Here is an 18,979-nt window from a genome sequence, read left to right on the forward strand (position 1 = left end):
ATGCAAAACTAAGATGTTCAGAATTGAATACAATAGTACAATTGGGTATCTTCATGTAACTTTGAGTGTAGAATAGTAATAAAATTTTCAAATATTATTTTGTTACAAAAATAATCTTAAGAAATTCACTTAAATCACGAAATTCACTTAGAAATTCATTTAAAACTTAATTATACTAAATAGAACATGCACGATACTTGACAGTTAAAAAATGAAATTATTAAATAAAAATAAAATTTTTCAAAACGTTATTTCTCAATTTTTTTTCCTTTCATATGAAATATATAGTGCATTTACAGGGATGTTGTCTAAGATGATAAAAATATTGTTAAACTTAACGATTTCATTATTTTAGTAAATTCTGTAATAAATTACTGCTTGTATTTTTTGTAGTCAATAATTTTTGTGCAAACGAATTCAAAATGTTGCATTGCTGTTCTAGAATGTTCCAAAAAGGCATCATGCGAAAACAGCATCAAATGGGTCAGGCAATTTAATCAATGGCATATGCTAATTAATTATTTAAAGTTTATATTATATTTCAAATAATTATTTAAAGTTTACTGCTAGAGTCATTGAGATAGCAACTTAAAATGTGAAATCAAATCGGTGAACTAAATGAAAGGATATGCTATTTATTCGCTACTTTTATGGTTGGTTCTCATTACGAAATTTCAAATCCTGTACTAAAATAACTGAACACTTGATAGCATTTATTACGAAATTATTACGAAGTATGATTTCAAGCAAGATCCTTGTTAATTCTTAGTTAAGTTTTATGATGAGTTTATCAACTCTGATAGGTTTCATGATTTAATATCGATTTTCAAAAAAAAAAATATCCTTTTCCAAAATAAGTAAATACTTGAAAGCATTAACACTGATTTGAAATTATTACGAAGTAAGATTTCAAGCAAGACTTTTGTTAATTCTCAGTTGATAAGCTTTATGATAACATTAGCAACTCTTATGATTTTTATGATTTAAATTTTGGTTTCAAATAAGTCAAAACTCTTACTTTTCATAAACATTTTTTAATTCAAAACATTTAACAGTTCAACGGTTGCTATGTACAAGGGTAACAACTTCTTCACCACACTTATGAATGTTAGGTTACAATATTGAACAAACAAGTTTCTTAAAACAATTTTCAACATGTACAAAACACCCAATTTTATAATGAATTTTTACGTTGTATTTACATTTATATAATATTTTACTTACAAGCATTTTTCATTATTAAATTTTGAATCATGTATCATACATATGCTTTGCTGTTTATATGAGTAAAAGATCTATAATTATAGTTTCAAACATCGTTTTTATATTATAATAAATATCATACACTAAATGAATATTTCAAAAACTGCTTTTATAGAATAATTAAAAGGGGTTCCTTTAAAAAAATAAAATTATAAAGCATACGATTACACTTAGTCTAAAGATGCAATAAATATAAATTGGAAAATCTATAAGAACGGATATAATTTAAAATATCAGAAACTGCTTTAGTTAAATTCTGTAAATGAAAAAGCAGGTAAAAATTAATTAAAAATATTCGACTGATAAAATTTTAAGATTAGTATTAATATAAAAAATTTATTATAAATTAAAATGTTTCATTGTAAAATTATTGATCGCTTAGCGTTTTACATATGTGTTTAATTAATTTTCTGATGTAATATATTTACTTTCACATAAAGGAAACATTGGCTAGCTCTAACAGTTACATGATATAACACCCAAAGCAATATATGAACAATAAAACGTAGTTTTAAATAACACAGCAAAGCAATAGCATTAAAGCATATATAACAAACCAATGATTCATAATATTTTTACAAATTACAAAAATTTAATATCACACTGCTGCTGGCGATGAGAAAAAAAGTAGCACAATAGGCGAAAAACAATTTAAAATCCCAATAAAACATTGAATTATTTACACAATACAGCTTTTTTTCGTAGATAGAATATTGGATATGAATTTTCGGGCCTCCACAAATTCAATTACAAGCTCGCGATTGGCTAATAAAATACTTAAGTGGTGGGTGATTGGATGCGTAGAAGTGACGTCATTGTAGGTAAATCATCGTATTTGATGATTCAGAAGCCAATTAGCTTCGATTCACATGCGTGACGCCACGAACAGGTAACCAATTAAATTTGATTTTAATCCCATGGTTAGGCATAATCACTTCCTATCTCCTCTAGTTGCAGGAATGCATTTCTAGCTCAAAGCATAACATATTATTGCGTTATCGAATAAAAAAAAAAGATTAAAGTAGACACAATATCATACAGACAAATTCTCGTTTATGCAAATCCTTAGCGAACCGAAGTATCGTAAACTTGTGTGTTACATTCGTTTTGTAACTCATGTGTTACAAAACGAAGATTGTGAAAACAACGGTTGCGTCTTGAAGTTCACACAGCTTCAGATCAATAAGTACCAACTATACAAGGAAATAAAGGTGGGAAATACGCGATGCTAAAAACGTTGCTAGAATCGTGGGCAAAATTACTATATTGGTCACAAAATTGTGGAACCATATATTATTTTTAATGCTTACGAATATTTTTAATGGAAGCTCGAATGAATATTATTTCCTTAATCGATTTTCATTTTTTTTTGTATACACTTTACCGAGTTCAAATTTCAATATGACAGATGGACGCTCCAGTTCTTAACTAAAAGATATCAAAATATCAATTTTTGAAAATCTATAAGATACACTATTAGATATATTACAATTTTTGTAACATAACATTTAAAACTTCTTAATTTAATAGATCCAAATTTCTTTTTTTTTATATTACTGCAAACCGATTTTATATATCTGGTTAGCTTAAAAATATTAATAAAGAATGAAAGTGAACCCGAAAATTTTTAATAAATATAACGAACCCTTATCAAACCCAGGCTCAACTCGTCTAATTTTTACAACGTACTCTTGTTTTAATTTAGATAAACTATTAGTATTTTTTGAATAACACAGTTTTTTACATTGTTTGTTGCAACCTTTCCTCTATTTCCTAAAGTTTTTCTCTAAAAATCGATTAACAGTGCCAAAAAAAAAGGTGTGAAATGAATCAATGTTAAATAGTATTTATCGCGAGAAAATCGCTCTAATTGACAATTTGGTTAAGCGAGATACTCTTCCAATAACATTCTATCACTTTAGTTTCTGTCTAGGCATGATATTTTGTCTACCCTAAATTTTGTCCAGGATTTATTTATCTCCAAATCATTAAATTGCTTGTTAGTACTGAATAATATTCGTACTGTAAAAAAAAAGTGCATTGCTAGAAAATCTCTAGAAAACTTGAATTCTATAAACTTTTCTCGTAACATTATTGGTTCGTGGTTAAAACTTTGTGGCCAAATCTTCGCTGGACAAAACTTCGCTGATACATAACTAACTACCCGAGTAAAAAACTCCATCGATCCATAATTTCGAGGGTACAAAATTTCATTTATTTAAAATTTCACAAATGAAGACCTTTTTATGAAATGTAGAACTGATAGAAAGTTTCTTTTTCGAGGGGGAGTGGTGACTGAGTTTACTTTTCAGCTATTTCCCAGAGCGGATTATACACTCTAATGAACAAATTAATTTTTAATAAAAAAATTATTTTGCTTGAGGTAAATCATACATTTTTAAACTTTTTTAAAGCTCACCACCCACTGTGCAAGTTAAAATTTTTTTAACTCTCCCTTGACTAAAAATTCTTTTACGAAAGTTTATTGAACAATTAGAAAAAACTGTTTAAAATTCTTAAAAATTTTTAATGTGATACATTTTTATTAAATCTTTCACTGATCAATAAATCTTTTGAAACTATGCAAATAAGTATGCACTTATTATTATATGTTAAACATCATTCAATTATCTATAAAAATATAAAATTTAACATTTTTACTTTTATTAAAATTAAGTTAATTATGAATTTGAATTTATTAAAATTAATGCATAAATTAATTATACTTTAATGTTAATTATTCACTTTAGAATTTGTTTGTGCGAAGTTTAGTACACGCTAAGTTTTGTCTACGCTAAGTTTCGTCTACGTGAAGTTTTGTCTGCGAAGATTTTATTGAGATCAACACATTACATTATTGCATTTTAATGCAGTAACATTATTAGAAAATTAATGGAATCCCTGTTTCCTAGAGATTTTCTAGTAGCAATACAGTTTTTAATTATTTATTACTTTTTTACAGTGCGGTTATACGATTTTTTTTTATTTTGTGGAGGCCCGACGCTATTCCAAACTCACAAAGAAAAACAAAATAGATTTAAGGGAAAGTTCAGTCAGTCAAGCAGCTACTTGAAGCACTGTTCCACAGTCAGTTGTTTCAATAACTTGTTGCGTTTCGACTTTTCAACAGTTTAGGATAGTCGAAAATTATCAAGTTAAGAATGAACGTATTACAGATAGTCATATTCATCGTAAGCTCTAATAGTAATTTCCACTTTGTTCGAATCCAAATAATGTTTTTAAATGTGCATTTACAGTATCAAACAACTGTATACCAACTTATTATCCGTCGGTACACGATAATCTTACTTTAATCTTGCCCGAATACTTGCTTTATTGTCCTCTGATAGCATAAACTAGCTTGAAGCTCTGTAGACCCGGAAGCCATTCGTTTACGTAACTTTTTTATTCTTTTTTAACAGCAAGATAGTTTAGTTAGTGAATCAAATTTTCAGAAACTGTAATAAGCTTCGTTTCAATTTATTTACCATTATTGATTACCAGACTTGATGTATAGTTCAACATCAAAAACATTTGTTGACACACATTGACAAGAACTTGATGAACAACTCGTTTCTTCCATTTAAATTATGAACCGAAAAATATTATTCATTTTTCAGTAACAGTTATGATTTATAGATAGTTTCACACTCGCAGTTATCAATAGTTATAGGTTAAGATTTCCGGACGGGTGTTCGTATTTCTGCTCGATTCTCTTCATCTTGCGTGAGAGGTACTGAAGCAAGTTTTGTGCCTATGGGAAACGTATATTAGATGCAAGTGGCTTTTAAATTCAAATTTATCTCATATTTGTACCTTAAAGCCTAGACATAAATATTTTCATAAAATAATAGATTACCTAATTATAAATGGCTACATTTAGGGAAATGCAATTATGATGTTTTGCTTACCACTAAGTAAAGAGAGAAAGTTAATAACGTTACTTAAAGCCATAATTTCTTAATATATACACTAAAAATAAATCTTAGTAGATAAATAAAATAAATAAAAATCTAAATGGCTGAGAGTACTTTAATATAATTAATCACTCGGAGAATTTTAACTATGTATGGCCTACCTAAAATTGAGAAACATAAGTGTAAAGAAGAAAAAAACAATAAACGCTTCTTAATATTATCATGTATAAATATAAATCCTTCAAATAAATTTAAATAGGTAACATAGTATAAGTTACTAATATAATATAATAATATAGTATAATAATATAGGTAACTATAATATAAATTAATATAAATTATACGAAATAAGAAAAAAGGGTTCTGTGTAAGGGTAAGCGCATCTTGAGAGGTTATTAAAAACTGAGAAAAATTATTCAGCTTTTATTTAAGGAAACACCCTTTTGCCACAAAAGTTGAATTATAAGTAAAAAGAAGTGTTTTGAACATCAAAATAGAAAATTGAGATAAAGAGTGTGTGGTTAAAATTTTTAAGACAAGCAAATTTCGATGACAAACAGTTATCTTCCTAATTTTTTCAATAAAAATTATGAATTATTAAGCTTTTAATTAAATTATATATGGTTAGCTAATTAAGTTCAGAGCAAATAATTAGAGCAAGAGTCGATGACTGTAAAATCTGACGAATTAATACTGAGTAGAGTGAGATGAAAATTCACAAACTGTTTTTTGCCATTTTTAACTTCACTTTCCTCGCTTAAGACTAGTCAGAATGCGATAACGTTTCTTTCCCTCTCTTAAATTATAATTTGCGTTCCTTAATGTGAATACTTTTTTAAACTCAGTTTTGACAATGATTCTAAAAAATATATATTCAGTGCGGTGATTACTTAAGACCCTGTATATTGTTTCTAAGCTTAAATTTAAAAAAAAACCGTTTTAAAATAGATAAGGTATGTTATAATTATGCTTATAAGATCAATTGCTTTTATGTATAAATTATTTTTTAAGTGTCCCACAAAAATAAACGAACGTTAAAACCAGAAAGGAAAAAATTTTTACAATTTTACTCATATTTATTTCTAAACTGAAAAAAAAAATAACATTATAATAATATTACTATAGCATATTAAAGTACTTAAATATTAATGCATTAATAAATTTATATGGTATTAGTTTGATCAATTATTTTGCGCTCGTCTTTCAAAAAATACTTCAACAGTAAGGATAAGTTTGTCAGAAAAAAAATGTTTCGGAAATATAAAAATTAAGACATTCTTTGATCTTTTAGCATAATTTTAGTTTATAATTTCACGAATGAATTTAAAGCTTTACACTAAAATTTTCTGCTTAAAAATTAAATTTTACTCACAAGTTATATTGAATTATAATATATTGTTTGCATTTTCTTTTAAATATTCATATTATAAAAAATACTCACACGTTAAAATCTTACTAAAATAGGATGCCTTAACTTAAGATTCAAGGCAGTAATTTAATTTAAAATGGAAGCAGAAATTTATTTCGTGTAAAGAGATATATAAATGCGTTAATAAATTAACGTTAATGTTTAATATTAACTTATCTTTAGGAATAGGAAAATTATATCAATTTGCAATAGGGCTTAAAAAGGAAAAAAAGGCACTGCTACATTTTCAGATTTTTTTTAGAATTATTTACTCCATCAAGTAATTCAAATAAAGAACATGATTTCATTATATCTTGTTGTCGATATAGATAAAAAGAAATACAAATAGATAATTATACAAAAAGATAAATCACAATTTATTAGAATATTAATAATATTAACTCTGATTTTTTTATAAGTATTTGATCACTATAAAGTAAAAGTAAGCAAACTTTAACTATTACTATATAAGACGTATGACTAATTTAGATTTAACTATAACAATATAGTATTAAATTCCATAATACGTAAATAGATAGTAAATAAACATTTTTCTTAGTAAATATACCTAAATAATTATATTATGTTTAAGCCATTAATTCTATTTGAATAACATATTTTTTTCAAAATAAAGCATTTTGTAAATTTAAGACTCTTTTAAAATTTCAAAATTTAAATTTTATTTTCATAAACATAATAATAAAGAACAGGTAAATACTTGACTAGAACTTTAATTCTAGTCTAAACTAATAAAGACAAATTCAAATTAAAAAAAGAAAATAAAGAAACAAAAAATAAGGAATAAAATAATAATTATAAACATGCTAACAAATGAAATTAAGATTTTTTACTGTAAATAATAATAGGATTATTTTACAGAATCGATGTTATATAATTATATTTTAAATTTTCAGAATTTTCAAGCCACTTGCATAATAAACAATTTTTTAAGCTAAACTTAAATTTATTTAATCAGATTAAGTAAGAAAAAAAATAATTTTCATTGCTTTCACAACACAACATCACTTAATTAAAACGATGTATTTAATTCATCTAATACTTTCGGAGTGAACTAAATTAACAATGTTATATATTGTTATAATTATATTTGATTATTAAGACTGCTTTTTCATGTCATCAGTAATTACAATATCGAGCAACATTTTGTAACTTTCAAAACAATCGAAACAAATAATGTCACAACAGAACGTCTCAATAATGCAAGTTCGAAAGAGTATTGAGATTCTCTATATCAATTCAATTCTTCCCTGATTCTATACTTTTGAGTACAACGATTAAACTTTGCATATCAATTATTTATTCGTAGTTTGCTGCACGGCAACCATAACCTGTGCCATACTGGATTAAGGAATATTTCACTGTCTATGGGTCTCAGATTTGAATTCATCTAATATTTTCGGAATAAACTAAATTAACAATGCAGTAATTCAATGATGTTGCAATTACATTTTATTTCTTAAACTGCTTTTTCATGTCATCAGTTATTGTAACAGTACAATATAGAGCAGCATTTTTTAACTTCCAAAACAATAGACACAAACAGTGTCACAACAGAACGTCTCAATAATGCAAATTTGTGAAAAGTATTGAGACTCTCTATACCAATTCAATTCTTCCCTGATTCTATACTTTAAAGTTGAACGCTTAAACTTTGCATATCAATTATTTATTCGTAGCTTGCGGCACGCTAACCACAACCTGCGCCATACTGGATTAAGAAATATTTCACTGTCTATGGGTTTCTGATTTGAATCCGTCCAAAGCCGATTCGTATATTGTTCTCTGGTTAGAGTTGATTTGTGTGCTGACTATCGGCAACTGCAGCACTGACAACAAATATGACTGTCAGGAAACTGATTGCTGGTTACAAATCCCTTACCGCTGGGTAAGCCAGGAGAGGGATACACGATCATTCATATTAACTTCCATGAATGCAAGCTTGACTTGTCCTTAAATGCACAGCAATGTAGATCTGCATCATATATTTAATCAAGCTCACATCGCTTTATGTAGCAACCCTTGCATAGTGTTTTATTCATAGTTTTAATTTTACCAAAACTATTATATATTTTTCGAACATAGTTAGAATTTTCGACAGTTTATTTCTATGGAGACAATTTTCATTGTTGGCCTCACTATCTGAGGGCAATTTCAATTACAGCGGCGGTTATGAATTATGATTAGTTCAATAAAAAGAAAATAAGGTTGAAAACTATTATTTATAGAAAAATTTATGTTATCATTGTACGCAGTAGATTTGCAGAATTTAAGGAAGGAGTGTTCATGATGATGTAGAAATACATTAATGCGTTTATGGTTTTTTAAAAATTAAAAAAACATCTTATGAGTTATATTTAAGTATTAACTTTTTTTCATTTTCCCTAGTAACTACACCCATGTTTTGAGATATTTAAAACATTATTTTTTCAAAAACAAATTCATGCATTTGTATATAAGGATTAAATATTATCCTGCTCAGAGAGACACGTTCAAATTCACAGGGTTACGACGATTAATATCTATAATATTGAACAGGTTGCTAAACGTAGATAATAAACTACATGCTACTTTTTTATAACATGTTATTTTTTGCCAGAATTTTATCGAAGTTTGATGGAACACTAAGTCCATATTTATAACGACATTGAAGCATTTGCATTTGTTTGAGTAGCCATGAGCACTATATATAGAATAGTACTACTAATCGCCAATAAATTAAATTTCAGTTTGCAATATATATAATTCATAGGAAGGAGAAATTTCAAATGAATTTGAGTAAATATTTTCTAGAAAAAGTAAACTAGTTATATAAAGCAAATTTTTATATTTGTTATTTGCAATGCGATCATAGATCATAAAATATTTTTTGACCTCTTAAATCAACGAACAATACGATAATGATCACCTATGTATTCCCAAGTAAAATTCCTTTTGTCGAAAAATTATAATTTAATCCACTTGAAAATTCAAATGCTTGATGTAACAATAAACCATATTTGCACACTTCATTAAAAAAATTTTCAAAATGATTTTAACAATTTTAAAGATTATAATGATAAAATGTAGTAGTTTTTTTCCCCTAAAATGTGGTTAGAAAGCGAAAAATAATCTATCTATAATGAATACCAATTCAGAACACCAATGCATATTTATTTTTATGGTTTAAAAAAGTAAAAAGTATGGATGAACTGTAAAGTTATTTACTCAGAAATGAAACTTTTCAGGAACGTTATATATAAATTAAGTTTGAAACATAAAAAGAAAAACTTGTTTACGAGTATAGGTGCATGAATTTTGATTTTCAGGCCAATAGATCGCTAAAAAGTGAAAGAAGAAAATTTCTTAATGTTTAAATTAAATGAAAAATGATATGATGTATAAAAGATAACGGAAAGACATAGTCCAGAATGCAAGAAACGTATTTTTCATTACGAGCTTCGAACATATACATTAGTAATCTGAATCTATAATTTTACGCAAATTAAAATAAGTCCTTTTAATTAGTTTAAAATAATTATTCAAAAATAATAATTGAAAAATGAAAGTAATTTTTAGTGATTTCTTTTTTTAAGGATTTCTATCTTAAAATTAATTAAAATTTGCTTTTTTTTAAAAAAATTTCAATATTTTCAACAATGAAATAAATATTAGTTTTTAAATATTGGTAACGTAAATTTGACTCGAACAATGAAAAGTACAAGCGGCCTGGTTTTACTTTTTGTTCATAACTAAAAACAAAAATAAGAAAACCATGCTTTTAAATCAAATAAAGAAACTAAAACTGAAATAAGAAGAAATAATACAATAAATAAAACAAATCAAAGGTAAAATAATAAAAATAAAATTTAAAAATAAGGTACTTACGATTGAAGCACATTCTTTCAGCTTTTAGAAGATAAAGAATAACTAAAGTAATGATGAGAAGAAGTATAATACAGCCTACAACGATACCTATTACAACAGACATAGCAACAGGTTCTGAAAAAAAAAACATTTATTAGTTTTAGATAGATTCAATAAAAATTAAACACACATTAGAATTAATATAATGCATACACTAAAAAAAAAAACTCCATATCAAATTACGGCACTCAGGATTGCCAGTACTATTTAACGTAAAATCTTTTTTCACCAGAACGTGTTAAGGTATAAAAAATCTGATTTACCTTAATTTTTAAAGTAATAATTACTGTAAAATCACCGAATTACTCTAATTTAATAAATACTATTGTAAAAATTACGATAAAATATTTTACGGTAAAAATGGATTTTACGGATAATGCATCCAAAGTGTGTACTTTATATAGACGTACTTTATATCGTATCGTAACTTTACCGTACTTTATATCGTAATTTAATACGGAATTTTTAAAATTTATATCGTAATTTAATCCGGAATTTTTAAAAGTGTATTCAAGGCAGTCAGAGAGCATAATTGTGAAAACAGATCAAATTAAATTTATTTGTATATGTTAGTAAAGTCTCGATACAACGATCTTTGCCGTATGGATGAAAATGGGCGTATTAACGAAGTCGTTATATCGTGAATGCCGAAAAACATATGATACATTTATTCATAGAAAGAAAATATTAGACAATTTTAACAAAGCAATTCTTCATTTCAAACAAAATTAGGCTACTAACAGGTAAATTAGTTATAATACAACTTTATTTTTTATGCCACTGTACACAAACATGTTTACTTTAGAGGTTAAAAATTGAAAATGCATTAAAAATAATAGTCTATGAAAAATTCTAGAGCAAATTACGATTAAAAGTACCGGCACTTCGGGTGAAGGTACTATTTTACCATAAAATTTATTTTTAGAGTAAACATTTACGGAACAAAGAATCTGATATACCGTAATCTTTATACAGAAGAATTTATTATAAAATTACGTAATTACTTTAAATAAATAAATATTACTGTAATTAAGTAATTATTACTGTAAAAATTACGGAATAAAATTTTACAGTAAAAAGGATTTTACGGTCAGATACTCATGGTTCCAGTACTTTTTGCCGTAAATTTTTTTCAGTGTACGTAATAAATAAACATTTCACAGTTTTGCAATAAACATTTTACAATTTAAAAACTACTAGCGAATCAGGAAAAATACTTACTCATCATTGTAAAATAAAGCAACAAATAGACAAGCTGGTGTATCAAATTTGGTAAATGTTTGTAGATACGTATTACAGAATTTTCTTTAAGATTATTTTACAAGCAATCGTTCGTTTAGTCAATATGTCCAATTGATCAAGAAATGGAATAAAACGATATGTTTCAATATAAGTTGATCAAGAAATAGAAAAAAGCAATTTTCAAAACATATGTTGATCAAGAAATGGAATAGAACAGTATGTTGAATATATGTTTAACAAGAAATGGAATAGCCACTAACACTTAAGACACTCACAAAAGCGAGATTTGAGAAGGAACTTTAAAAATAATAGTATCTTGACATGATTCTTGACCGTGAAGAGATCAAAGAGGTAAGGTCAGGCATTGTCAAAGGAGTTCCCTATTTAGTTAGTTGTATGGTCGAAAGCGCATCAGGGCCAATTAGGGTGGTTCCGCGAATGACTACATTCGTTAACAATGGGTTAAACAGTGGTTTTTATAATACATACTAGTTAGAAGGAATTATATCTATTGCGTGTTACGTGATAAGGTGTCACGACTTTCGTTTTTTTTTTCTTAGTGTAAACTTTTTCTGCTAGAAATCTGTTAAAAATAGATTTAGTGTCCCAATTTTATATATATATATATANTTTTTAGTTATTTACAGTCAAAGCAGCATGATTAACGAGTCCATATTGTGCATAATCTTTTTTATTTAGTAGCGATGGTGAAAGCATACATCTTAGCCCCCTCCAAGCTGGAGATGGGGGGAGACCCATGTCCCGTCTAAGCTGACGGATTTTATTTAAGCATGATAAACAACAAAAAGCACACGCAAAAATATTTCTCCTGAGTTTTATAGGATGTTTAAAAGTTGTGAAGAGGCCAGTCATTATTGCCTTTTTTTGTATTCTTACGCCTCATCAATTTATTTATTACTCATAGCAAATCGTTTAATCTTTCCTTATATGGAAGTGAAAGATCTTAAAATAACTTCTCTTTTGAAGTATAAATCTAATTATTATTCATTGGCATGTTTTTAGCCTTGAAGTCCCAAAATAGAATTTCCACCCTTATCCTTTACCAAAGATATTTTATGAAAACGAATGAAGTTTTAATGCTTTTATTAATACAAAAGTATTTAATTTTTGTATTACATATATATACTTATATATTTCGTCTTTAAAAATTTGTGTGAGCTAAAAAATTGAAAAATTCAGAACTTTTTCAAAGATTGTTAAATAAAACATTCTTAAGCCAATATATTTTGCATAAAAAAACTAAGATCTTTAACAAAATAGTTGAAATTAAAAATTTATTTTGATCAGCTTAAATAGATTCAGAGATTTGTCGGAATACTCAAAAAAGTGTAATTAGCATTAAGGAAATCAAAATTTAGACCACTTCCTAAATAATTTATTAAGCTGCATGCTTTCCAGATTGCTTCTACCTATCCATATTTTGGGTATCTAGAAACCAAATCCATCAAAAAAGGTATGTTTGTTAAGAGAATGTACCTTTGAATCTGGTTTTGTGTCTCACTTAGACTGAATTTATTAATTAGCATATTTAAGGTTAGACAATCGAACAGTCAAGATTGCATCGCAGAACGTAAAAATTCAATCATTAGTTAAAAAGTCATCATTCTCACTATTTTGACATTACATATACCTTTAAACTGATTGAATGATGAGCTATGAACTTTTAACTTCTGCATTGCTTCTACAAAGTAAATGCTACTAACCATGCGCTCATGTCATGACATCTTTATTACTGTCTTTTTTTTTAGAAACAACCTGTTCTTATGTCTCCCTGGTAAAGTGTGCAATTATAAATTTATTTGAAACTCAATTTTAACATACTTCCAATACAATAACTCGTTTAATTTTATGTTTTCAACTTAGTTGCCTGAAATAAGACAGATTAAACATAAAACCAGTCTTTTTATATCTAAATAACTATAACGGTTAATATTGATAAATTTTATATAAAGTTTGCAATCTACCAAACTCAAAGGTCATCTGACAAGACCTTATGTCACACAAAAATAAATATTGCATTATATATAAAACAAATTATATTTTTTACTACGTCTAAGGTATAAAATATATATTAAAATTAAGATCAAGGGAAAACAGAAATACTCTCACTTATTTTATAAAGAGATTAAGAAAAATGATTATCGATTAAGACTGATTAACGCATTAAGTTAGATGAAAGAGTTATTATAAGTATAAAAATATTTTTGAATTGAGACATCAAAGTGGAAAAAAGAAAACGAAACGGCACTTTAACTTTTTTCTTTCTTATATGGTTTTATATAATATTTTTTGTTTAAAATATGCAGTCTGCTATGACTAATAATTGACTTTCAGATCCCTTCCATTTTCTGACAATTAGTTTTTATTTTTCAGACTGACTTTTCCTAGTAGTAATCAATCAGATTCTCAGAGGGTTTTGTTTTTTTATTGTAAATGAATTTTTGCTCCCAATGATGTGTGTGTGTTGGTATTCGGTTAAAAACTTGAAAGTCTATATTAATGGGGGTAGTTTTGGAACACCTACACAGTAAAAAATTTGTAATATTGCAAGAAAATCTTTAGGAAACTAAAATTCCATTCATTTTTCTAATTTAAAAACATATATCAATGCTAGTTTTGGAACACAAGCACATCATCAGTAGTACAAGAAAATTTCTAAGAAACTGGAATTCTAACTTTTCAAATTTGAAAATATGTATTAAATACAGTAGTTTTGGAGCTTTGGCACTATACAAGAAATTCTCTAGGAAGCTCGCCTTACATTAACATTTCTAATAATGCTTACTGCATTATACTTAGTAAACATATTACGTTTACTAAGCCTAATGCAGCAACGTTACTATAAAAAGTGCATAGAATCCTAGTTCTCTAGTGAATTTCTAGTAATACTACATTTTTTTTTTTGCAGTTTGGTATGTTCAGATTGTTCAGAAAAATTTTAAAAGCATAAATATTTATAAAAAAATAAATTTGACTAAAAAATATAATCCATTTCTATTTCTTTACTTTTGTTTTTTCATGTACTTGAAAGTTTTACTGACATTAACTAGATTCATTCCATCATTTAGTTAAAGAACACATAAAGCCAGTTTCTACACAATTTTTAAGAATACAAATAACAACTTTAGTGAATATAAACTCTTTACTTTTAACTTTATTACGTTCACACAGAAAAAAGGTGAAAAAAATCAAAAAACACATAAAACAAGATTTGTAATCCAAAGTATAAAGAAATAAAACAATCTTATAGGCATTAATAGCCAGTAAAATTAATTGTATCAAATTTCGCAATGTAGCATCGCCGAAGCATGTAATTGGCAATAAATTCACCTTTCAGCAAGTACGCCATAAAAATAAATGAAAGAAGTAAAGCACTAAATTACAAATTGAACTTGCTGCAAAGTAGAGATCAAAAGAAAATGCACTTCACAACCCCACTTACGATTAAAAAAGAGCAATAAAGTTCAGCTTTTGGTTTATTTTTTTTTTAAAAATAGAGATTTAAATTGAGGGTTTTTCGCACATTTCGTTCCGCTTCATAAAATTGGTGAGTTACGAAAAAGCGAAGTTCCGTATCTTTAAATTACGATGGACATTAAGCATTTTTTATTTAATGACTCTTAAGGAAAAAGTCAAAATACGTGAAAAGAACAACCTTACACACCTTAAGAAATTTTGTTTTTAAGGAATTCATTAAGAAACGGTTTTGTAGGGTTAAATTGCTTTTATTCCGTGAGTAACCAGCAATTCTGTATCTAGTCTTATTTATTTGTTTATTTATGGTGCGCTTAGTTTAAACTTTTGGAAAATTCTATTTACAGTAAAAAAAAATCACGCGCAACTTAAAAGATATTTACAACAAAACTGTGATGATGTATTATTATGAGGGGTCTGTCCAGACATTTTGTGAAAGGTCCGTTTTTGTAAAATTGTGAAAAAATTACTCGTAATTTGTGAATATAAAATAAACGTTAAGTCACATTCTTTCAATCAGGGTCCGGCTTTTGTGACTTTGCGCAAATAGGGTCCATTATTGCAAAAAAACTTTTTCAAGGAGTTTTTAAATTATAAAGACATAAAAGATTATGCTCAATACTGTAAAATTATAATTAAAAAAAATTAAATTTTAAAAAATAAACAGCAATTGCTGCTATTAAATTAGAGATGCAACATACAAATATTAGGTATTTAGCCTATACTGCTGAACGCAGAATATTCATTCCGGACGTATTAAGGAAGAAGCGTCTGCCGAAGACAAAATTTAGTTCGTTTACATCTGTCTTTCTTCCCCCGCACCTTCCTGAGAAGGGTTTATTCGATTTACAAAACAATAATGAAGATAAGCAAATTTGTGAAGGGTCCGATTAAAAGAAAAATCATTTTGTGAAGGGTCCGTTTTTAAGTTAAAATTTTTTGTGAAGGGTCCGTTTTTATGAAAAGATATTTTGTGAAGGGTCCGTTAATGGACCCACATTTCTTCTACGCAGACCCCTGATTATGCTTAAATATATTAACTCAATGGCGGTTTAGCAAAATTGCAAAATTAGAATGTTTCTTCCCAATACACTATTTTCCTGTCCAATAACATGGAAAAACCGGCTTTGCTCTGCAAAAAGACTGCAAGTTGGAATACGACTCTTCATATGCAGAACCGTCAATGGGTTAAAACACATACGTAATTTAAAAAAATTATTTGCCTTATTATAAAAAGTTAAATGTATTTTTAATGCAATATATTGAAACAATGAAGGTTAAAGAAAGATTTTTGATTGAATGTTATAGAATTATAAGTGCAATAAAACTTAGTATTTCGAATAGTTAGAGATAGAACAAATTTACAGCTGAATATAACACCTAATTTCAATTAATATGAACTATAAAAAATTGCAGCCAAAAAAATATAGCTGCATTTAATTTCACAATAAAGATAAATGCGATGATAAAAAAGATATTTATGAATTACTGTAACTGAAAATTTAATTGAGTATAAAAATTTATTTCACAAATAATAAACTATTAAAATATTCAAATATTATTTAAGGTAAATTAGAAATAAAGAACTGAAATTAAATTAAATCAATTAATAATAACTCCATTTAAAGTAATTTATTTCCATAAAAAATGTAAATATAAATCATAATTACTTTAGATGTACCTTTGCAGTTTTCAAATAAATTTTTATATATTTTAATAACTGAAACATGCTTTCGTAATTGCATATAAACATTTGAAAACTTTCTATTCATTGAGGAAAAATAAGAAATTTTTACTATATTAATTATAAATTTTATAATTATCTAAATTATAATCTTCTATTATAGCAACTCGATTAGTTTAGACAATGTTTAGTTTTACACACATTAAACAGTATCACCAATATTAGAATTTTTTGTTAGTTATAAATAAATCTAAAAAGATTGCAAGGCAATCGCAAATTGAAAAAGGAAATAAAAAAATTTTAAGCACACTGAAAAATTAATAACAATTAAAGAATTGAAAGATGAAAAAATTATAATTGCAAATTCAATTACCATAATAATACTTCATCGTTAATAATACTTCATAAATAATAATACTTCAATCATTTTATTTATTTTAGAAATAGCTAGCGGATTGTAAAATGTAAAAATTACGCTTCAAATGATTAATATATGTTGCAAAAGTTGGGTACAAAATTGTATGAAAAAAATCATAAAAATATTTTTATTTTGTTCAAAAATGCTTTTTCAGAATTTTATTTTTTAATGCGAGTACTTTAATAATGTTTTTGTATTATCCAGGAAACTATTGTAACTATAACAAACAAAAGAATCTTAAAGAAACCAAAATGATTTTTTACAAGTTGAAATTTTAAAAATATTTATTTCCAAATTATCTCATATGTAAATGTAATTGCGATGTTTTGCTCTATATGCAACAAAAATCATTTTTATCAAAACACAATTAACAAAAATGCTACTTACTTGCATGAACCCGTTCAACAAATATTCTGCAATGTATTAATTTTGTAAAGATATTTAAATCGTATTTTTTAGATATAATTTTAGTTACATTGACATAATTAATTCTGATTTACACGAAATCAATCGAAATAAACTATGGTTTATGATTTCAGTTGTTAGGTATTCAGTTGTATGTGAGTCAGTAACTCAGATTGCGGCGAGAAAGAAACTTCAGAATTCGTCGATGATCTAGAGCAGCGGGATAAAAATAACTACCACATCACTGCGTTCCAATAATGGGAAGTAAGGGATAAACGGGTTATGTCTCAATGACGTCAACGGAAAACATTTGAAATGACCAGAGTAAAAATATCTTGTTTTTAACTTTTACTCAATTTCTAAAATAATGAGATGCGTAAGTTATCCAAATATAGCGTTATACTGAATTAAGTACAATAGAATACTTTGGCAAAATAGACTTCTAATTAAAGTCATTTATTGCACGAAGAAAAAAAATCTGGTAAAAATGCTGTACTGAATGGTAATGACATTTACAGTAAAAAATAATTCTGGTAATGAAATCAAAATATATTGAATTTATATACCATTATTTTTGTTATTTCTCCATTCAAAACGGATTATCAAAAATTCCGATTTTCAAAATAATAGTTCTTATTACCAAACATTCAGTAAAAAATATTAAGCAGAAAAATAAATTGAACCGAATTTAAAGTCATGCTTTAGGAAATCATGATAAAATTACTAAATTTTCCTACATTTATCAAATTTATCGCATACTATTACACTATAATTTAAACCAAAATCATTCGAAAAGCACTAAAATTAAAATTGATTGGATTGATGTATTAAATTTAAAAATCTAAATTTTGACCTCAGACGCAACTCGTACTGGCCATTCAGTTGAGTTCAATGAAGTACGATTAAATTAACGTTACGAGAAACTATCAGAGAATTCTGCCACACTTTATTTATCGCTCTTTATTTATTACGAATTCTTCTCACTAAATTTATCGCATACTATTACACTATATTTTATGGCTAATTTAACCAAAATAATTAGAAAAGCACTAAAGTTAAAATTAATTGGATTGATGTATTAAATTTAAAAATCTAAATTTTGACCTCAGATGCAACTCGTACTGGCCATTCAGTTGAGTTCAATGAAGAACGATTAAATCAACGTTACGAGAAACTGTCAGAGAATTCTGCCACACTTTGAAAACAATTTTTTTTTTAAAAAA

The 18,979-nt window shown here is 26.6% G+C and overlaps 1 protein-coding gene across 3 annotated transcripts in view; it reads right to left on the reverse strand.

Annotated features, from left to right (window-relative positions):
- The window catches only part of LOC107449243 (irregular chiasm C-roughest protein), a 248,491-nt gene that overhangs the window by 12,257 nt on the left and 217,255 nt on the right, over positions 1-18,979 (reverse strand). For 2 of the 3 annotated variants that reach the window (XM_016064723.3, XM_071184650.1), the window contains exon 9: positions 10,474-10,587. In XM_016064723.3, coding sequence (XP_015920209.1) covers positions 10,474-10,587 — 114 coding nt within the window. Of the gene's footprint in view, positions 1-2,800; positions 5,018-10,473; positions 10,588-18,979 lie in introns of those variants that run through there. The other variant, XM_016064724.3, reaches the window with a different exon arrangement.

The sequence above is a fragment of the Parasteatoda tepidariorum genome, chromosome 8 (genome assembly GCF_043381705.1).
Source record: "Parasteatoda tepidariorum isolate YZ-2023 chromosome 8, CAS_Ptep_4.0, whole genome shotgun sequence".
Lineage (NCBI taxonomy): Eukaryota > Metazoa > Arthropoda > Arachnida > Araneae > Theridiidae > Parasteatoda > Parasteatoda tepidariorum.